At 43.6% G+C, this 22,647-nt stretch overlaps 1 protein-coding gene, 2 long non-coding RNA genes and 1 other non-coding gene across 13 annotated transcripts in view; 2 read left to right on the forward strand and 2 right to left on the reverse strand.

Moving 5' to 3' along the window:
* The window catches only part of FSD2 (fibronectin type III and SPRY domain containing 2), a 42,236-nt gene extending 41,003 nt beyond the window's left edge, over positions 1-1,233 (forward strand). For all 6 annotated transcript variants that reach the window (XM_019460385.2, XM_019460384.2, XM_019460386.2 and 3 more), the window contains one exon: positions 348-1,233. In XM_019460385.2, coding sequence (XP_019315930.2) covers positions 348-600 — 253 coding nt within the window. In that variant the 3' untranslated portion in view covers positions 601-1,233. The remainder of the gene's footprint in view (positions 1-347) is intronic.
* On the reverse strand, positions 1-7,119 carry LOC109273512 (uncharacterized). Of its 3 annotated transcripts, none has more exons than XR_008416864.1 (3): positions 6,949-7,056; positions 2,538-5,034; positions 1-1,480 (listed from the first exon to the last, which is right to left on the reverse strand). It is a non-coding gene; the product is annotated as an uncharacterized LOC109273512 (long non-coding RNA). The 3 variants fall into 3 exon arrangements; XR_002083091.2 differs by lacking the exon at positions 1-1,480 and having other exon boundaries at positions 2,462-2,775; positions 4,887-5,034; positions 6,949-7,119; XR_008416863.1 differs by lacking the exon at positions 1-1,480 and having other exon boundaries at positions 2,462-5,034.
* Positions 3,599-3,725, reverse strand: LOC128772732 (small Cajal body-specific RNA 15). The gene has a single exon (XR_008416899.1). It is a non-coding gene; the product is annotated as a small Cajal body-specific RNA 15 (non-coding RNA).
* The window catches only part of LOC109273513 (uncharacterized), a 25,874-nt gene continuing 10,340 nt past the window's right edge, over positions 7,114-22,647 (forward strand). Inside the window, exons 1-2 of one of the 3 annotated variants that reach the window (XR_008416860.1) lie at positions 7,114-7,211; positions 7,744-7,806. This is a non-coding gene — a long non-coding RNA (uncharacterized LOC109273513). Of the gene's footprint in view, positions 7,259-7,289; positions 7,533-7,743; positions 7,807-22,647 lie in introns of those variants that run through there. The other 2 variants (XR_008416861.1, XR_008416862.1) reach the window with 2 other exon arrangements.

The raw sequence follows: 22,647 nt of genomic DNA on the forward strand, positions 1-22,647 counted from the left end.
TCCCCGGTTCAAACATCTTTATTACGAAGGCTTTTTACATTTGAACCTCAAAATCCCAAGTTTTAAAACACCAATTTCTATACAAACTTTGATGCAGTAAGAGTGTATGTAAGTCTCTTAGGTGAAGAAATTGATCAAAAACAAATGGTGTTTAAAAAGAGAGGTCTCTTAGGACAAATTTTAGAAAAGAGACAGATATGTTGGGAAATGAACCGTTACTTTGGTAGTCAATTAATTAAAAAAAAAACCCCAATCACAGCATTATTTGAAAACTAATACGAAATGTTCTGTAAATTGCGCATCTACAGAACTTCTGAAGCTGTGTCCTATCAACATTTAATTTCTAGGCATAAGTATGAGTTCCTGCACAACGGGACGACTCCAGATATAAGAATAACTGTCTCCCCGAGGAAGATCGGCATTCTGCTAGACTATGAAAATTCAAAATTGTCATTTTTCAATGCGGACATTTCTCAGCATCTGTACACGTTTAGTTGTCCGCTTCACCAATTTGTGCATCCCTGTTTTTCTTTGGAAAAGCCTGGGTGTCTGAAGATACATAATGGCATTTCAATGCCAAAGCACGTCACTTTCTACTAGACCATTCTGATGCCAGCTCCCTCTCTTCTGTACCCACCCCTCCAAGCCGGCCACCCCTCAGCTGGTTGAACTTGGCGTTCAAGCACAGGTTTCTAGCCCTGCGCACTGCCGCCTGTATGATGTTAGGTTAGTCATTACCAGGCGCGGCTGTAAAATGAGGGCTCAGACAAAATGAACTCCAGGCCTTTCAGGTGGTCAAACTGTATCGGTCTGTTTGTTTATATGCAAAGTATCTGAAAGTCCAAGGCCTACAGAGCTTGAGGGCAGGGGCAAGGGAGGGAAGAGATACAGAAGTACTAGTGGCCGCGGCACACCCGGGACATCTCGTGAGTCAGCCGGGAACAGACTCCAGAAGGCAAGAGGCTGTCCACAGAGAACCAGGGAAGCCACGCGCCTTCTGTGTTCCGGGGAGTTAATGGCACTGTGATGCGGTTTCTGGCACTGAGCACGCTGTCACACCTGTTCCCCTCGTTCACAGAACTTACCCCACTCAAACTTTGAAATGACCTCTACCGTGCGCTCTTCCATGAAGGCAGGGACAGTGTCTGTCTTGTTCATCATTCGGTCCCTAAGGACTAACATGTAACAAACGGTACACACCAAATACTGAATAAATTAGTATCTTCCTCATCCAACCACCGTTGTCGGGCTCTCTGCTCTCCGTGTGAGGGATGGTGGGGCTCTTTCCAAACTACAGCAAAGGACGTACGGCAGGGAGATGGACAAAACCTGGAGGGGAGGCAGTCTGAAGGAACAGAAGGGCACCTGCGGCTTGATGGCAAGACTGGGCAAAATGGAACGCTCTACTACGCACTTCACGTCCCGCAGCGGCCTACACATAAACGTGGCACTTTCAGCGCATCGGGAGAGGGAGCGGGGGCTAAAGCGGGAAAAAACAGAGAACATTAGTCACAACTGATTCTAGGAACTGTCCTGTCACGTGGAGAGAACCAGACTGGAAATCAAAAGACCGAGGTTTGATTGCTCCTCTGCAAGGAGTCACATGATCTTCCAGAGTTCCCGTGTCCCTTTAAACAAAGAAAAAATAGCACTAGCTTCAATAGACGAGACTAGACTAGACTCAACAGACTGGGAGATTTAATGACGAACACGGGAGCGCACGATATAGAACGTATGGCAAATGCGTGGCAGCTTCGGGAGAGAGAACCTCGCCCGCCAAAGGCTAAAGCTGAGCACCGGTGTGCAAAGCGGCCCCTGGGCCAGCAGCTCTGGGGCCTCCTGCCTCTCTGCTGTCATGCCCTCCTGTGCCCACAGCACCGGCCCCGCGGGCTGCCTTCCTGCTTCTCCGCTCGGCTCTCCAGCTGCCACCTAAAGCTCTGCACACTGCGTCTTCGAGCTTGGACGTGTGGGTGCAGAGTAGGGGACCCTGCCTGTGAAGCGGTTCTCAGACCGTTTTGTTCCGCCCGGCAGATGCCCGTCTGCACAGATACGCCCCATATCTCATCACACATGGTTTTGTGGGAACTGAAAATCCTGTGATCTGAAACTTTAGTGTTTTCCAGCACAAAGTCTGATGCGATGAACGCCTCTCAAGTCGCCTGTCTCAAAACCCTGCCTGTTCATACACATGGCAGCTCAGATTCCTGAATTAACAACTTGACAGTCTTACTACCCTGAGATAAGGAAGGGACGGCCAGTGTAAACAGAGATGGTTCAAGTTACAAACAGAATATACATGTGTGCATATTCAAAACCAAGCTTAGCCACTGCAACAGAAACTACCAAGCAGGAGGTAGGCTATCACGGATACGGCAAATTTGAATTCAGCACTCTAAAGGCTTTATGGAATGTTTCACATGTAACCTGAACGTGGATAAAACGATTAAAAACTCGACACCTGTAAGGTTTGAGTAAAAGTTTTATTGATCAAGAAAAAAAACATCTAGAATTTGTGTTGACATATAAAATTCACTTACTTTAAAATGAGGCAGATGACCAACTTAAAGCATCACAGTTCTTCAGCATAGTGAAGTTTTGTTTAAACATGGTTCTTCTAGGAGAAGAAAAATAAGTCTAGAACAGAACCAAACGAAATTTTTTTTTTCTGTAAAATATTCCAGTTCCTAAATTACCATGAATAATCTGCTGAAACCAAATTTCAACGGGGGCAGGATTTACCTCAAGGCCATGTTCAGCTGCAACCTGCTGATATATCTGTTAAAAAACAAAACAAAAAACAAAACGGATTTTTAAAAAGTCAGAATATCGTAGCCACAATCCCGGACACTGCAGATAAAACAAAAGATACCAATCTGTTCTTTTCCTAGCTTTACCTATATCACTTTCTAACTCTTGAGTAGGTTATTAACATAAGTTTTGGCTTCCCTCAACAAAGGAGAGACTACGTAAAATAACCACAGAATCTTAGTGTAAATTAACATGGGCTTAGTAATTCAGAATAATCAGAATTTAAGGCACCCTTAGATGGGACTGGAAAGTTGGTCAGAGACACTGGTTTCCGGTAAAATGAAATTGCCTTTTATTTGGAAAAGTGCGTTTAATGGACTTCCTGCTGATTCAGACAATGATAAGCAATCATTGCTTGTACACACCCGATAAAATCTTTCTGAAGCACAAGCGTGGTGACCAGTATAAAGCAGAGTGATTGCATGGGCAATGAGGCCTTTTCCTTAATGCTTCTCATCCTCTCAATATTTGTCAGAATCATAACCTTACACGGCTCACACTGGCAGCTGCCCGCAGCACAATTCACCATGACATGGCATTCTGTAAATGAGATCCGCTCGTCTCTGTCCAAGGAGGCTTAGCTACCAGAGAACCTGCTGGACCCTCCGAAGGCTGCACTACGGGAAAGGTCCCGTCCTCCGCTTTCCTGAACAACTTCTCCAATTTCCAACCACCTTCCTATCAGTTAGTACAGGAAGAGTCTTGTGGGTTCACTGCCTTTTCCCACCCTTTCTAATCTCTCAATTTACTGTTCCTATTTTCCACAGCAAGACCACACTATATGTATAAATGCTGTTGGTAGATAAGTAGGTCTTGAATTTGTTTTGTAAACAAGACCTGTTCTATCTACCTTTTCATTTAGGAGGCTAACAGCAGAGTCGGCTTGACTTCAAGGACTCTATTTTCTTAGTCTCCAGAAGACCAAGTCCAGCCTTTGAAACACTGTCCTCCAGCACGTCAAGACACGAAAGGAATGCTAGTTGATTACTTTTAGATAACCAACTACTTTTCGAGTGTTCAGAGACTGGAACGATAACGTACACGTGCTTCACTGCAATCCATGGTTAAGGAATCTAAATGCAAGATGAGAGTTCAGGATTTGCGAAGAAGATTCCGGCCAGTCAGCACCTTCTCTGTCAGCAAGTCTCCTAGAAGGAGCGTGATGATGAGCTGGGCACGATGGATGCCCCGACTTAGTAATTACTTTAGAGCTGCTAGTGCACAGGCGCTAGTTCTTGGCACGCCTGTCGCGTCTTCCACTTGACTGCTTGTCTTCTGCTAGTCCCAGTCCCAGAAAAAAATTAAGCCCGATTCACCGATTGATTGCTTTTTCGTCATTCTCCCCAGACTTTGACAGAATCAGGTTTTTCTGCCTAGTTCCACCTTCATCGGATCCTAGTGGAATTAAACTATCATTGATTTGAATTACAATTCAGCTACCCAGCTTGCAGGTCAAACAACATGCAGTCACTCAGTTATAGCCAACAAAAATGCTTTTGTAGTATGAACTTGGGTTCTGATTTTGCTGCCTCCCCCATGCTCATTCCTAGGCCTAGAGGTGGGCTTGAGAGAGGCCCCTAAATTCGAAAAGACTGGATTAGAGACAAGAATATAATCCATTCACTGGGAAAGCAATCAATCAACAAAATTGAGGTTTCCCAGCTGTGCATTTTAACAAAGCAGGAACGCAGTTTTTAGAGATGGATTTCCTGAGTACAATCATTATTTCTTGGTAAACCTGTCCTATTGCTCTGCCACTCAGAAAGATGCCTCCCCTCTGACTTCTTTTCTATCCTGGACATCCATCTAATTAAGGGGAAGAAGGACAGGGAGAGAGAAGGAAAACAAGAGGAGCACTATCCTCAGAAGGACAGACCTCTGAAGAAAGGCAGAAGACACTTGACCCTGTCTTCTGTGTAATTCACAATTTGTAAACACGCCACAGGTCACAGACCCCTAGGTACCTGGAATGGACCTACCCTTTCTTGTCCTCCTAATGCCTGTATAGCTCAAAAGTCACTTCCCGGAAGCACTTAATTCCCCTTCCTCCCCAGCCGAGTTAAGTTGCACACACTCACCTCTTCTTGAATACTTAAGTGGCACACTGACCATTGACCTGTATCTGCTCCACTTAACTGTATGCAAACCAAAGGGAGGAACTGTATCTTCATAATCTCTGATCAGATCATGGAAGCAAAGGCATTCTGCTTTCAAACGCTCACATCCCTGAAAAGAGATAAGAGGCATCGAATTGTCGTCCAAATTAAAAGAAAATTTCTTCATCAGAAAGCAAAGCACTTTCATGGGGCGCCCGAGTGGCTCGGTCGGTTAAGCGTCTGACTTTGGTTTCAGCTCAGGTCACGATCTCACTCACGGTTGGGCTCCACACTCGCATGGAACCTGCTTAGGATTCTCTCTCTCTCTCCCTCCTTCTGCCCCTCCTGCTGACCCTCTTGCTCTCGTGCTCACTCGCTCTCTCCCTCAAAAGAAAAAAAACGCAAAGCACTTTCAAATTGTGTGTCGAGTGGGGAGAGGGAGATAAAAAATAGTGTGATTCTCAGCCTCTCTTCTGTCCCCAAACACTTGAGAGATCTACCAAAGAACCCTGTTAGTAACAGTGACTTCTAACTTGGGAGGAGTGGGAGGGGTTTATGGGAATCTGAGGAAGATGTATGTGGTTTAGCACGTTTCCTTCCTATCCCTGCAAGAGATCTTTAACACATTTAATATTTATTATAGTTTTGATGATTCTCGAGAGAGCCCAAAGTGTACAACATACATATTTTAAATGTTCTCAAACATCAATCTGGTTTGTATGTTTGGAGGCTGATGAGTGGAAGTTACCCCTTGGCCCTGATAGCACGTCACACCATGACTCTCTGCTGGTCTTAGAATCTAGAACTTTCATGGAGGAAATCGTATGCTGTAAAGGTAATGACAAACTCAGGTGATACCTGAGAAGAAGACCACAGGTGATAATCAAATGTCAAGTGTCTTAAAAAAGTCATTTTATGGGAGAGGCTTCCTCATCCCACCCCCCAAAATTTTACCCAAATTTCCATATCAGATGTAGGGGAAAATACTACATATATGGAGGTGCCTGTTGTTCTTGAAATCTCATCCTTTCCTAAACAGTTTATAGAATTTTCAGAGCCTAGGCTTCATTATTTTAAATCAAAAATATATGTTCCCAGCCCTTCAAAGAACCTCAAGCCAATCTCCCCCAGATAACCATCTATAACTACCTACCAAGGATTTCTGTAAAGTATAAGGCATTTTAAACACCTACTCATGGAGCAATAATAATGAATTCAATAGTGGGTCCGTTTCTGTGCAGTTACTATTCCACTGAAAAGTCTCGAGTTCTAGAAGTGAGATGTGTAGCCTGCTGTGGTCACTGAGGGAAGCAGGAGTTAAATGGTCAAGAGGAGTGAGTGAAACAGAAACTGCCTACAGGGGCGCCTGCGTGCCTCAGTAGGTTGAGCCGCCGACTTGGGCTCAGGTTACGATCTCACCGGCTAGTGAGTTCAAACCCGGTGTCAGCCTCTGTGTTGACAGCTGGGAGTTGGGAGCCTGTTTAGGATTCTGTGTCTTTGTGTCTCTGCCCCTCCCCCACTCACACTCACTCTCTCAAGAACATTAAAAAATTTTTAATAAAAAATAATAAAATGTAAATAAATGACACATTTCTAATTCCTGACTTTCAGCCTGTCTCCTCTCACTATGCTTCCATGAAAAACTGAACCGTGGGGGATGACCCAGATGGCTGTCCCTCCTCCGACTCCCAATGACTTGGCTGGCAGATTCAGGAAGCTTGAAAATCACCCGCCTGTGTATATGTTTTCAAATTAATGCAACAGGTGCTGCTGCCTCAAGCAGGAGTCACCGATTCAGAGGGCCTGGTTATGCACAGGCCCCGGAGTCACATCCCTTAAGGGACCACTTATGTTAAATTCACCTCCTGAATTATTTTTCCTTAAACATTACTTCTCCCTTCCACATATATTCCCCACCGCACCTCCGCGAACTACCAGGCTTGTTTTTTTAGACGGGGTCGAAAAAGCTGAGCAAGAGTTAGGTATGAGACGTATATGTGGTTGGGTGACGAGGACCCTCGCGACAGATACGCCGACCTCTCACCTCTACTCCGGTTCCCCGCCATACTCCCCGAAACCCGACACGCCAGCCAGCCTGCCCACTAGGACGATATCGTCGCCCGCCCCGCGGGTGGCCCGAGATCAGCCTTGCTCTACGCCACAACCGCACCCGGCCCTCCCGGATCCGACCCCGACAGCAACTACACTCTCCTTCCGGCGGGAAAGAGCTCCTTCCGGTTTCCGGGTGTGGGGAGGAAGTCCCTCCCCCCACGCAACAGCGTAACATAGCGGGAAGCGCCCGCGGAGGTGAGGCGGCGGCGCGGGGCGGGGCAGGAGGGGCTCCTGGACTGGAGGTGCCAGTTGCTGGGGTCCCGGCCGTGGAGGGTGGGGAGAGGACTGGGCTGTTCGGCGGGGTCTGGAGAGCGGCTCGGAGACTCCCGTCTCGAGAACTGCCTCCCTCCCTGGTCGCTCTCCGGGGAATCGAGGCTCTTCCCTCTCCGGCTGCCGCGTGTTTCATTTAGTTCCTGGCTTCCGTTCGTCTGCGTAGCCGCTTGTCTTACAGTCACGGTGCTTACTTACCACTTACGAGCATTGGCTGTTGGTCGTCTCCCAGCAGGAGCTCATAAGGTCTGGCAGTTCCTGACTGCTGCTGCCGGAAGCCCACTCGTGGAAGGATTTGAGTACCTACATAGTTCTCAGCTGGACTAGGGACAGAGCGCTGTTGGGGTTAGGAAGATAAATTAGAAATTTAAATTGCCCTTGCTTTAGTTTCCTAGGGCTGTGATAACCAAGTATCGCCAATTGGGTGGCTTAAAACAACGCGTTTATTATCTTACAGTTCTGGAACCAGAAAGTCCGAAATGAAGGTGTCAGCAGGATCACGCTTCCCCTGAAACTCTGGGTAAAATACTTCCTTGCCTTTTCCTAGTTTCCGGTGCTGTGGACCCATCCTAGGAGTTCTTTAACTTGTAGCTGCATCTTTTGGATCTCTTGAAGTTTCTCCTATGGTGTTTTTCTCTGTGTATCTGTGTTTCTTCTTAAAAGGACACAGCCTTCTTGGACAAAGGGCCTGCCTTACTCCTGATCTTAACTAATTACATTTACAATAACTATTGCCAGATAAAGTCACATTCTAAGGTTCTGGGAAGGTCGTGAATTGGGGGAGGGGGGCGTGACACTGACCAACATAGTATAGCTGTCAGAGAGCTTAAGGAGTTGGCAAGCCAAGAGCTGACAGTAATTTGCTGCAGCACATGTGAACTCAGACATAGTTCAATTGGATCTGAGAACTTTTCATGGGTATTTGAACTATTCCCTTGATAGGTGGGTAGGATTTGGATGTGCCATTGTAGATCATATATAGCATTCTCAGCAAACAAAAATCACAGGAAAGCACAGGTTGCAATGTAAAATAGGTTAAAGTTGGAAGGATTTTGGGGCGCCCCGGGGGGCTCAGTCGGTTGAGCGTCCGACTTCAGCCAGGTCACGATCTCGCGGTCCGTGTGTTTGAGCCCCGCGTCGGGCTCTGTGCTGACAGCTCAGAGCCTGGAGCCTGTTTCAGATTCTGTGTCTCCCTCTCTCGCTCTGTCTCCCTCTCAAAAATAAGTAAACATTAAAAAAGAGAAAAAGAAGTCTTAAATCCTATTCTCTGAGCATATCCTGTGCTTTTTCATCCTGGTCTTTGCTCATGCTGGCCCTTATTCCTGGAGTGCTTCCATTAAGGAGAGTTGTTCAGCTCATAATGTTAGCATCCCCTTAATACCAAAACCTGACAAAGATAGCACCAGAAGAAAAAACTGCCCAACTCCCATCAATACAAAGCCCTAAAATAAAATAGTAGCAAATTCAGTCATGCCCTCCATCTGGAATGAAAGATTTTATCCCAGGAATGATTTAACGTTAGAAAGCCTGTTGCTATAAATCACTGTATTAATAGTTTATATGAGGTTAAATCTGTATGATCTATATGATCATCTCGAGCGGTAAAGTGTTTTTTGCAAATACTCAAAACCTACTTTGATTTCAAAGAAAACATTTAGCAAAATAGGAGGGGTGCCTGGGTGGCTCAGTCAGTTAAGCGTCTGACTCTTGATTTCCACTCAGGTCATGATCTCATGATTGTGAGATTGAGGCCTGTGTCAGCCTCTGTGCTGGAGCCTGCTTAAGATTCTTCCTCTCTTTGGCCCTGCCTGCTCGTTTTCTCTCTCCCCCTCTCCTTCCCTCTCTCCCCCACCTCCCAAAAATAAATAAATAAAACACTTAGCAAAATGGGAATAGACAAACAGCAACTTGATAAAAGGCACTTAAAAGAAATCTATGGTAAATGTCATACTTAAATGATAAAACAATAGAAGCATTCTCTTTAAACTCAGGAGAAAATGGAATATTTACTTTCACTTCTAATATTCAACATGGTGCTAACTTTCTAGCTAAAGTAATAAAACAGGGAACAGACAAAAATGTTAGGAAAGGAAGAAGTGAAAATATTACTTTTGGATAATGTAATTTTGTTTCTGGAAAATGGAAAAGAATGAAATTGCAAAATTATTAGAATTAAAAGCTTCAGCAAAGTGACTAAATGAATACAGAAACTTAAATTTTTTTGTATATCAGTTATAAAATGGGGGGGGGGGGAAGAACCCAATATGAATACACTGCACAAAAGAGACTTCTTTATGAGAAATATGAAATATTATTAAAAGACATTAAGGGCAAGTAAATGGACATTTCATGTTCCAGTATGGAAAATTCAGTGCTTTAAATATATCAGTTTATCATAAAAGGTTTTGGTACAGTACCTGCTAAAATACTGATAGAATCTCCAAGTAATTCTTTTTGATCAAGTATATTATTCTTTTGATACACTGTTGGGTGCCATTTATTGATGTATAGAATGTATCTTTTATTAGTGAGACTGACACAAAGGGGAGCTTTTTTGGTACTGTATTAATCAGATGTTAATATTTAAAATTATGCTAGATCCCTTAGAATAACTTTAGGGAGCATTTTATATTTTGCTACGTTCTGAAATAATTTAATTGACTTTGGAATTATCTGCTCTTTTAAGACTGAGTAGAGAGAAATCAATTTCAGAATCCTATTATATAGTTTTACATGGTAGCATTTATATATAATGTATCCACTCTCTTCTGTGATCATTTAAAAAGTCAACTTTTTGGGTTGCTTGGGTGGCTCTGTTGGTTGAGCATCTGACTTGATTTGGGCTCAGGTCATGATCCCAAGGTCATGGGAACGAGCCCCATGTCAGGCTCTGTGCTGAGCGTGGAACCTGCTTAAGATTCTCCCTCTCCCTCTGCCCCTCTCCCCCTCTCCCCAACTTGGGCGCGCTCTCTCTCTCTTTCTCTAAAAATTAAAAATTAAAAAAAATTAAAATTCAACTTTTCTATGGGGGAGGGATCAACCTTAATTTGTATTTTGCTTGGAAGGTCCTCCATTTTCAACAGATTTTCCAAATTAGTTGTCATTGTATTGTGTATAGAATTCTCTTGTGATTCTTACAGTCTGCTCTGCACATGAGGTTATTTTCTCATTCCTAACCTTACATATTTTTGTTTTCTTTTTTCTTGAACCAGGCTTGCAAGAGGATTTGTCTCTTTTTGAATGCTTTTCAACTCTTACTTACTGTCTTCTGTTTTCCAGTTTTTTTTGTCACAGTTCCTCTTCCTACTCTCTTGTTCTTTTCCCATTTCTTAATATTAGTCTAAGAGCCTTTATTTTTTTAAGTTCTTTCATTTTTATTCTTTAATTTTTGGTGAAGACATTTTAAGGCTATAAATTTGCCTCTAAATACAACTTGTTCCATAGTTTTTGGTATAAAGTGTTCTCTTTTTCATTGCTTTTTACATATGTTGTCATTTTTTTCTTTGACCTAAGAGTTATCCAGGATTGGATGTCATTTTTTCAAATACTTAAGCTTTTCAATCCATTTCTTTCTTCAGTTTTATTGAAAGATAATTGACATACATCACTGGGTAAGTTCAAGTGCACAGCATGATGGTGGTCATGTTTGTATTATTTTCCAGTTTTGTGGTGACCAGAGAATTAGATTTGGTATGTTTTAGTTAAGATTTTCTTCTTTGGCAAGTACATAATCAATGATTACACATTTCATGGGTGTTAAAATATGTATATTTTCTACTTAGAATTAAAAGGTTCTATGCTATAAATATGTACATAAATAAATTAAAGTTCTATGCTGGGGTGCCTGGGTGGCTCAGTCAGTTAAGCGTCTGACTTGGGCTCAGGGCATGATCTTGTGGTCTGTGAGTTCGAGCCCCCTCTTGGGCTCTGTGCTGGCAGCTCAGAGCCTGGAACCTGCTTCAGATTCTGTGTCCCCCTCTCTCTCTGCCTCTCCCCTGCTTGTGCTCTTGTTTCTCTCTCTCAAAAAGAAATAAACATAATTTTTTTTTTTTTTTTTTAAGTTCTATGACTGTTTCATCAGGTTTACTGGTTTTAGTATTCAGGTTTATTGATTTTAGAATTTAGTTCTCTGATACATTTCCTAGGTCAGTCTAATTCTAGAAGAGGTGTGATTAAGATTTCCACCTTAAATGTATTTTAAACAATCTTTTTTGCATTTCTGGAAGATCTTCTTTATGTATGTAACATTACGTCACTGGTTCATACAAGACTGTGCCCTGTCTTTGTAAATTATGCCTTCTATAAGATCCTTTTTATCCTGTTTAATGCTTTCAACTTATGTCTGACCAATATCCCTTTATCTGATGTTTTTGTTTTTTAATTTGAGAGTGAGCAAGTTGGGGGGGGTGGGGGGGGGTATGCAGAGATGGAGAGAGAATCTTAAGCAGACTCCTTGCTGTGGAGCCCAGCACAGGGCTTGATCCCATGACCCTGGGATCATGACCTGAGCCAAAATCAAGAGTGCTCAACCGATGCTCAACCGACTGAGCCACCCAAGTGCCCCTCCCCGTATCTGATGTTAATGTTACTGTTCCTTCTTTTGTTTACTTCTGTCTGGTAAACTCATAGTTCACCTCTTTATTTTAAACCTGTTCGTTTCTAGTAAAAGAAAAAATTGTACATGTAACAAATGGTCAATCTGGGTTAGTTTTTCACCTGGAAAGCCTAGCAGTAGCCATGCAGAAGCCAGCTGTTGTGCTCAGAGGATCTGCAGGTGCATGGAGGCTTAGAGCTTGTACAGTTTTGTTTCAAAAGGAAACTGAATGTTACGTTGATGTCAAACAGTGGTTCACCATAACACGATAGCGCTGTTGTCAAATACTAATTTTATTCGAGGAAATCACAAGCGGATTTGCGGGAAGTCGTGGATTATTGGACTTTGCCTTAGTAAAGATTATTTTCCTTCCATAAGTATTTCAGGTGTCCTGGGAAAGGTTCTGAGGTTACTAAAACCCAGGCCCGCTATCTCCTTGCTTTCCCTTTCTCCCCTGCCAGAAATCAGCCTGCCTCTTCACATCCTGCCTCTGGGCTGCCCGCCTATAGTTCTGAGTTACCAGAAGCCAATACGGTCTGAGGCCCAGCTGGGGCTTTGCGGTGCAGGGGAGGAGGTTGTTACTTGTACTGGAAGCCTGGAGGCGAGAGGGTGAGCACGGGAGGGCTTGAGAACAGGAGGCAGAGCATCTCCATTCGTGTTAGTCTCTCGTCCTCCCAGTGATAGCCGGCTGGGACTTCCGGGACCAAAAGCGCTTGGGCCCTCTTCACAGCTTCCCTCCGTTTCCCACGGAAGAGGCTGCAGGTTCGGACCAGGGCCGCTTCCCTCCCTCCCGCGGCTCTTCTTTCTACTTCCTGCCTCCGTCGGGAATCACGTGGTCCGGTTTGAGTTCCTGTGATCCACCTCCCTTCCGTCCTCTGTAACTCAGAGACTTGGAGGGGTGAGAGAAACCTTGGCATCAGGCTTGGAAGACTTGCTTTGTAGAGAGCAAAGCGGAAACGCACAATTACCTCTACCCCGTGACTGCGTGAGCTTTGTGGAAGGTGTTCCCATAATTCGTTACCTGTAAACTTGAATCAGTGTTTGTTTGATTTCTCTCAGTGCTGAGTAGAATCTGAGAACAGGAGTGACACCCGGATGAGTAAAGGTGGTGCAGACGGGGCGCCCGGGTGGCTCGGCGGGTTAAGCGTCCGACTCTTGGTTTCGGCTCAGGTCACGATCTCACAGTTGAGGAGTTCAAGCCCTGCGTCGGGCTCTGCGCTGATACCACTGAGCCTGCTTGGGACTCTCCGCCTCCCCTGCCCCTCCCCCACTTGCACGCCTCTGTCTCTCTCTAAGTAACTAAATAAACTTTTAAAACATTAATGAAAAGAAGAGCAGCTTTCCCGTGTGAGAAATACTGGGGATGATGCCCGGATGCTTGGTGTGTGACAGTGTTTTTCAGATGAATTTCAGATACTTGTGTAAACGTGGGGGCGTGAGGGAGACGAGAACAGAGCCCATTTTGACAGCAGGTGCTGCCCGTGCGTGGGAAGAGCACTCAGGCAAGTGACTTAAGTGCCGCGTCCTTGTTGCAGTGATGCTGAAGACGTGCGACTCCCGGCAAGCCGCCCCCAACCTCCCCTCACCACCAAAGGCAGCCAGCCTCTGCCTCGCCTGGGATTTCAGTGTCGCACCCGCTGTCTACGCTGCTTCCACACACACCCTTCCCTCCTTCACCCTGTCGGAGGGTAGTGGTCTTCTCTCCATCCGAGGCTAGCTTTTCCTTCCGTGCTCAGATCCGCTCCTCGCCCTCGCTTCCTCATTGGGCTTTGTTTCCTCACCTGATACTTATTTTCTTGTCCTCCGAGCCCCATCCAAAGAATATTTCTCTCTAGATTTCTTTTAGGCATTCAAAGTGACTAATCCCTCCTTTAAAAAAAAATTATTGAGGGGGGCGCCTGGGTGGCTCGGTCGGTTGAGCGTCGGACTTCGGCTCAGGTCATGATCTCACGGTCGGTGGGTTCGAGCCCCACGTCAGGCTCTGTGCTGACAGCTCGGAGCCTGGAGCTTCTTTGGATTCTGTGTCTCCCTCTCTCTCTGCTCCTCTTCCACTCATGCTCTGTCTCTCTCAAAGGTAAACATTTTTAAAAAATTAAAAAAAAATCTCTCTCTCCCTCTGCCTCTCTCCCCTACTTGCACTCTCCTCTCTCTTTCTAAAATAATAATAATAAAAAACGCTAAAAACAAAAAAAGGCCCATCAAGAGTTGATTCAAATATGCTCTTCATGGAGCAAAATACTAGGCATTCATTTAAAGTGACATGAATCTATTTTTGGCATCAATAACTTGCCAAGATGACTTAAAAAAAAAAAGTTACAGGGGTGCCTGGGTGGCTCAGTCAGTTAAGCATCTGACTCTGTTTTCAGCTCAGGTCATGATCTCCTGGTTCATGAGATCAAGCCCCACATCAGGCTCTGTACTGCCAGTGTGGAGCCTGCTTGGGATTCTCTCTCCCTCTACCCCTTCCCTGCTTGCGTACTCATACACACACATGCTCTCTCTTGAAATAAGCATTAAAAATAAATAAGTTACAAAGCAACGAGTTATGAAAGTATAGGTATATATACGTGACCGAGAGAAGAGCCCAATTATAACACTGGTTAATTCTGACAAGTAATATCCAAAGCTCTTTGTTTCTGTCTCTTTAAAAATCTCTGTGTTTTCTCAACTTTTAAAAAAATAGTATGTTTTACCTACCAGAATATATATAAATTGATCTGTGAAGCAATATCATGACTGCCCTTATACATAAACTTTTGCGTACATCTTGACGTTTTTAAGTACCCACGTTTACTTGGTGAGGAGAACACATACGAGAAGCTTTAAACATGTATTTTCAGATTTCCTCTCTGGAAGGAATGCAGATAAATATTCACCGGCAGTATTTGACCATGCTGGTTCCCTAGGCCCTCACTGGACCCTGGGAGTGATAGATACATCACTCGTCGTTTCCTGCTTGGCCAGTTTGACAGGTCATCACTTCTGGTTGCTTTCTGTGATGTGTGTCTCATCTGATTGGCATTCAGAGAGTCACCCCTTTCACACTGGTGTTTGTAAACTCCTCAGAGTTGTGCTTTCCTCTTAGTCTCTGTTGTCTGCATTTTTTTGTTTTTTTTTTGGGTGGGGGGGTCTGGTTTCTTTTTTTTTTTTTAATTTATTTTAATCTTTATTTATTTTTGAGAGAGACAGAGACAGGGTGCAAGCGGGAGAAGAACAGAGAGAGAGGAAGACACAGAATCCGATGCAGGCTCCAGGCTCAGAGCTGTCAGCACAGAGTCCGACACGGGGCTCAAACTCAAGAACCTCGGGTTTATGAAGTCAGACGCTTAACTGACTGAGCCACCCAGGTGCCCCTGTCTGGTTTATTTTCTTATGAGTAGTTACCAAAAGAATCATTTTGATATTTGGAGCCCTTCTGTACCCAGTTCAAAAGTGTGATAACTAAAATAGTAAATTCCTGAATTCACTTGTTCAGATCTCAAAATCATTTTTCCTCTAGTTAAGGCAGAACAGGGAGAGAATTAGGAGTTTGAGCTTTACTGTTAGGCTGCCTGGGCGAAAATCTTAGCGCTACGACAGCGTACCAGCTGTGACCCTAGTGTAGCTAAAGAACTACGCCCGGTTCCCTCACCTGCATGTGACACAGTGCCGGCACAGAACGAGCTCTCGAATTATGTTTGTTACTGCAATCATTACTGTTATAAGAAGGGACACTCTTTGTTCGAACCTCCCAATGGGAAGGAGGAGCTCCGCTTCTAAGGGAAGACCAAGAAGGGACACTCTTGAGTAGGTACAATGGACTGAAATGTGCCTTCTCCCCCAAAAATGTATATGTTGTTTGAGTGCTTGCTTGAAATGTTTTATTTTATTATTTAAAAAAAATTTTTTTTTAGCGTTTATTTCTGAAACAGAGCATGAACGGGGGAGGGTCAGACAGAGAGGGAGACACAGAATCTGAAACAGGCTCCAGGCTCTGAGCAGTCAGCACAGAGCCCGACGCGGGGCTCAAACTCACGAACCTTGAGATTGGACCCAAGCTGCGGTCCAATGCTTAACCAACTCAGCCACCCAGGTGCTCTGGGAGATAGCTGGTTTAAATGAGGTCAGGAGAGAGAGGACCTTATGAAGGGATTAGTGCCTTTATGAGAAAAGACACCAGAGGTCTCTTCTCCGCAACCTTGTGAGGAGACAGGAAGGAAGCTGTCTGCAAACCCAGAGGAGAGTCCAGCAAAACTCAGTGATGCTGGCCCTCTGATCTTACAACTTGCAGCCTCTAGAACCATAAGAATTAAGTGTCTGTCGTTTGAGCCAGCAGTTCATTGGTATTTTGTTAGAGCGGCCTGAGCTGATTAAAACATACAGTTTTGTAGGGTGCCTGGGTGGCTCGGTCGATAAGCGTCCGACTTGAGCTCAGGTCATGATCTCACTGTTTGTGGGTCGGAGCCCTGCGTCGGGCTCTGTGCTGCCAGCTCGGAGCCTGGAGCCTACTTTGGATTCTGTGTCTCCCTCTCTCTCTCTGCTCCTTTGCTGCTAGTGCTCTTGCTCTGTCTCTTCTCTCAAAAATATAAGTAAACATTAAAAAAAGAGAAGTACAGAATTTCCTAAATCATAAAATCATCTTTCAAAAAAAATGGAAAAAAAAAAACCCAAAAACCCCATACAGTTTTGTTATCACTGAGTGTGCAGCCTGGAGTTGTAGGTGAGAAATAAAAAGAGTAATGATGATAGAGCACGAGGTGTGTTTGGAATGCAGGTGAAGTACAGAACACACGGTGACTGACCTCCACGCTTCTCTTGTGCCTGTGTTTGCCTTCTAGACTGTTCCTCATTGGAAAACAGCAGTGAACTAATGTTTTCCCAAGGAGCAAGAACTTGATCCACCTGAATTTGACTGCTAATTTTGTGGAATGTTATGGAATGAAGCTCCTGTGAGGCTTTGAGTCATTTTGACTATAAAATGCAGGATACGATGCAGACTGTGTTCTGCAGCGTTCCATCTAGGTGGCATTTAGAATGTAGGGATTCTGTGAATGGATGAGAAAGCTGGAGTCCGTATCTATTTAGAAAAGGTTCAGTTCTGAATGGCGCGTTTTTTCTAGTGGAGTTTTGAATAAGTCTTTTTATTTTTTTTTAACATTTATTCATTTTTGAGAGTAAGAGACAGAGCATGAGCAGGGGAGGGGCAGAGCGAGAGAGGGAGACACAGAATCCAAAGCAGGCTCCAAGCTCCGAGCTGTCAGCATAGAGCCCGACGCGGGGCTCGAACTCACAGACTGAGAGATCATGACCTGAACTGAAGTCAGACGCTCAACTGACTGAGCCATCCAGGCACCCCTGAATAAGTCTTGTCATCATTCTAATACTAGTTTTTCTTCCACCAAATTCCCCCTGATTTTTTTTTTTAATTAAAATTTTTTTTAATGTTTTTATTTATTTTTGAGACAGAGAGAGAGCATGGGCAGGGGAGGGGCAGAGAGAGAGGGAGAGACAGAATGCGAAGCAGGCTCCAGGCTCTGAGCTGTCAGCACAGAGCCCCACGAGGGGCTTGAACTCACGGACTGTGAGATCATGACCTGAGCTGAAGTCGGACGCTTAACCGACTGAGCCACCCAGGCGCCCCAAAGCCCCCCTGATTCTTGAGAGTTTTCTTATTGTGTAAAAGTGCTTCCTTTTTGGTTAGTAAATCATTATTAGGGTATTATGAGAAAAATTAAAATGTTTCAACCCACAACTTCCTTAGATTAATACCAACTATTTTAAGGTTTATTTGTTCTGTATGTGAACAATTTCATACGCTTGTTTGTTAATATTATTTCAGTGACTCATTTTAATATTTCTGTGTAAAATATCCATATAATCTATAAAGCCACATTATCTCCAAAAGAGTGTTGGTAATATGCAATATGTGTGGCCAGTGGGCGCCAGTCTGACCATTCAAACCAGGGCCCAGGAGAGGATCTGGTCTGTCCACCAAAGTTTAAGGTCCAGCCTTCATTTTTAGGCTAATAAGCTCAAGGTTTACAGTTATTAGAGGGGATTTTATTTTGAGAGATTGATTGTAATTAAACAATTTGGCAAGACAGGTGTAAAAATTCTAGACTATAAATGAATGTAAATAGAAGGGAGAGGAGATTTGAAATATTTTAATTTTCTTATTAAAGTCATTTTCCTCTGGAAGGAAAACCTCCTGGGAACTTTGGGGTGACTAGATGATCATTTACTTAGGGGGAGAGTTTGATGATTTTAAACATAGGCCATAAAACTGCAACATACAAACACATGTAATAAAGACTGTTGATCAGAGACTCTTGGGGTCTCTTCTCCCCCCCCCCCCCCCCCCCCGCTGCCTGAGATGTTCACCAGGATTCTTCACTACTTCCTGGACTGATTGTTTTCCCCACAGTGGTAATGAGCTGGGAACTTACTAGGAGATACACTAGAGTACAGACTATAGCCTGGAAGTTTTACAAGTGTGAACTTAGCAGGTGTGAAGTCTTTCTTGCCAAGAATATCTCCCAAGAGGGGCAGACTAAGAGCGGCAAACAAAGTGGCAACAGGATTAATAGCAAAGGGTAACTGAAGGACAGGACCTAGAACCAGTGTGCTGGTTGGTGCAGAATGACCAGGTTCACTGCAGCCATCGCTCAACTAAACCTACATGCAAACAAAAGCTGGAGGACTGTTCCTGGAAGAAACGTGAATGAGCTGCTTGAGGAGGGCCCCAGCTTGCAGCGAAGGAAAGCCCTTCTCACTCGGGCATTTGGAAGCCTCCTCCTTCCTGCTCTCTGCCCGTGTACCCGTAAGTGAAGTCTCCCATTTGATAGTCCTCTATGAGTGCGTACCTCACGTTGTCCTTCCCATTCCTCGAGGAGGCCCGCTGGAGAATTCTGGAGAATTTGAACTCCCAGTGGCAGAAGAGACTCAGCCAGCCACCCAGAAGCCGGGTCCTTTGTTTTTATGTAATTTCTTTTAAATGTTCAACTGAGATTTACTACACCTGAAGAAAACCAATGGCAGGTAAGAAAAAGACCTTATTGAGCAAAGAGCCGGCCCAAGAGAGTAAGTGAAAAACTTTAGTTAGTATCTACAGAAAGATTTGAAGATACTGCACCATAAATCAAGAATAGGTTACCATGGAAAAGGAATAATGAAAAAGAGTGGTTAGAAATTTAAGATGATTGTCAAAATAAACATTTACTAGTACTGGAATAAAAAATACAGTTTTCCCAAAAAGATAATTAGAAAAAAGATAAGACATTAGTCTATAAATCACCAAATAACTGAAAGAATTTAAGAAGGAAAAAATCGGCAAAAAATGGAGGAAAAGAAATCATAGAAGGATGATAGTTTGGATAGAGATACACATCTTTTTTACTGAAAAGTTGCTAAGCATAGTGAATTTAAGCATAGTCTGTCTGTCTGTCTCACACATACACTGCAAATCCTTGCAAGATTTTGGAATACTAAAGATAATAGCCTGAAAGCATCCAGAGAAGGAAAACAGAAGTTACCTAAGAAGGAGTGAGAATCAGACTGGCATCTGTTTTCTGGTCAGCAGAAATGTGTGCTAGAAGATACTGCAGCAGACGTTCAAAGTCCAGACAGAAAGGTTTTTGATACAGAATTCGACACCCAAACAATTAAGTAGAAAATTGAAAAAGATATCTCAGATATGCAAAAATTCACATTTACTTCACATCTACATCTTTGTTCAATTACTTAGTATACTTTGGAGAGAATAAGACATCTAGTAAAAAGGACTCCACCCTAGGAATGCGGTGGAAAAAAATCCTAGGATATCAGCTATGTAGCAAGCCTGAAAAATAATGGGTTCACATTAGAACAGGATACCAAAGGATCAGAATTCCTTGAAAGAAAAAGCGGATTCCTGTTAAACAGTAAAAGGAAGAGGCTGGATGATCATCACCAAAAGAGGAAATAGCATATGCTTCGTTTTGTCAAATAAAACTCCAGGGAAAGCAAAGTTTTATAAGGACATGTTAGTCCGAGTACAAAAACTAAAGTGTAGCATGATTATCAGCAACTGCTAGAGTGTAAAAAGATTCGATTTGACCTTGATCCTTGAAGTGGTCATTTTTGTGCGTGTGGCACAAGTTTAGTGACAGAGGATTACATTTCTTTCTCTATGGATCTAATCTTATTCCTTGGTTCTGCAGTGAATCATACAGAAGTCCAATCTCAAATGCTATATACTCAATTTGAAATTTCAGAATCTATATATAAATTACAGGAAACAAAATGACTCCACTGTGTAAAGATCAAAGTAATATAACCAATAAGGATGAAAGAGGTGCACAAAAGTTGGAAGATGATTTCCTCATATAGAAGTCAACAGATCCAGGGCACCCGGGTGGCTCATTAGGTTGAGCGTCAGGCTCTTGATTTTGCCACAGGTCATGATCTCATGGTTCATGAGATCAAGCCCCACAACAGGCTCTGCACTGACAGCATGGAGCCTGCTTGGGATTCTCTCTCTCCCTTTCTCTTTTCTCTCCCCCCTCTCTACCCCTTCCCCCCACCCTGTCTCTCTAAATAAATAAATATTTTAAAAAGTCAAGAGGTCCAGCTACTGTCATATCAAACTAAAGTATTGAAATGAGAAAAGCAGTGTAAAATAGTTTGGGGGGGGGGGGCCTCCGTGGACTCACTGAGTTGAAGACACGGTGCTGAGAGTCTCAGGAGACCAAGGCAGCCAGAGTTTACAGGACAGCGAGCCGCGGAGGAGAGGACTGGGTAGGTAAATGTAGAGATCGGCAGACGGTTCATACAGAGTGTTCACAGAGTATTGATCAGTTTGTGTGTGAGGAAACCTGATGCCAGAAAAAGAACAACCGGAGAGGGTTTGACATCAGTGCTACAGGGCCCAAAATAGCACCTGTTCCCACCACCAAGACTGGAAGAACCCATTAGGCATTGGGGAGAGTACTGAAAGAGTACTGAAAGTCTTGCTTTGGGCCACCTGGGTGGCTCGGTCGGTTAAGCATCCAACCCTTGATTTTGGCTCAGGTCATGATCTCACAGTTCATGAGATCAAGCCCTGTGTCAGGCTCTGTGCTGACAGCATGGAGCCTGCTTGGGATTCTCTCTCTCTCTCTCTCTCTCTCTCTCTCTCTCTCTAATCTTCTCTGTATCGTTCCAATTTTAGTATATGTGCTGCCGAAGCTAGCACTGTCTCTCTCTCTCTCTAAATAAATAAGCATTTTTTTTAAAGGTCCTGCTTCATTAGTGGGGAATAATTATCCTTAGGCTAAATACAGTTCTAGTCCCACCCAACAAATCTTAAAAATAAGATCAGAAAAGGATCAGTTTCCAAATAACTACATCTTAAAACTGCTTCAAAGCTCTAAAAATTTTGTAGGAACATAAAAATATCCAGCAGTTAATGTAAAGTTTACAATGTCTGGCCCGGCTGGCTCGGTCAGAAGAGCACGTGACTCTTGATCTCAGGGTTGTGAGTTCAAGCCCCACATTGGGTGTAGAGTCATTTGGGTGATTCAGTCTGTTGAGCATCCAGCTCTTGCTTTTGCCTCAGGTCATCATCCGAGGGTCATGGGATCAAGCCCCCACTGAGCTCCATGCTGAGTGTGGAGCCTGCTTAAGATTCTTTCTAACTCTGCCCCTCCCCCACTTGCACACGCTCTCTCTCTAGAATAAAAATAAAATTCACAATGTCTAGCATCTTCTCAATGATTAACAGGCTGAACAGTATCAGCTATCAGATAACTTCGAATGGCCTAATATACTTGTAATTTGAATTCCTAAAAGAGATAAGAAAGAGGGGAGGATATATTTGAAGAAATAATGACCAGTTTTCCCAAATGGATGAATATTATAAACCTATAGATTGAAGCTCAGTGAGCACCCCAGAACAAGAAATACACAAAAATATATACCAACCACATCATAATCAAAATTTTTAAAACCAGTGAAAAAAATCTGAAAGCTGTCGGGGTCAAGGGGTGTGGATAGGGGCAGATCCTACATATAGAAGAACAAAAGAAAACAGCCAAGTTAGACTTCTGTACCAATTCTATACCTGATTTCAAAAACAGGTGAAATGAAGACTAAATTTTTTTTTTTTTTTTTATTTTAGAGGGCACATGTGAGCCGAAGAGAGGGACAGAGAAAGTCTTAAGCAGGCTCCATGCTGCCGGTGCACAGCCAGACACGAGGCTCGATCTCACAATCCTGGGATTATGACCTGAACTGAAATCAAGAGTCAGACACTTAACCAACTGAGCCACCCAGGTGCCCCAAGACTTACTCAGACATACTAAAGACATAGCAGGATACCCTCCCTACGACAAATATCGAAGTCATTCAGGCACAAGGAAAATAGCACCAAATGGGAACCTAGATCTCCTTGAAGAAATGGAAGAGCATGGCAGCTACGTGTGTATTTTTTTCTGAAACAAAACCTGACATTTTTTTAGAAAGAACCAAGCTGTTCATATGTCACTACAAAACTGAAACAGAGTTCTTCTTGATTTCTGTTTGGAATAAGGTATGGATCATTGTATCCTGTGGTGTCACCTCCTTAACTGAGCAAAAACATCTAGAAAGTCATACCTGTGACTTCAGCTACCAGTTAGTGATACCCACCCCTTCATGAACCTGGAGTATAAATAGTGGTGGGAGGCAAATGTTTTCTCTTAATATTTTTTCATTGTTTTATTTAACTTGTTTCTGTGATAATGAAATGGACAAATTATCTCCTCTTTGCTCCAAGTGATAATTTTTTTAATG

Source organism: Panthera pardus, unplaced genomic scaffold (assembly GCF_024362965.1).
Source record: "Panthera pardus isolate Hobbes unplaced genomic scaffold, ASM2436296v1 HiC_scaffold_23, whole genome shotgun sequence".
In the NCBI taxonomy this organism is placed as follows: domain Eukaryota; kingdom Metazoa; phylum Chordata; class Mammalia; order Carnivora; family Felidae; genus Panthera; species Panthera pardus.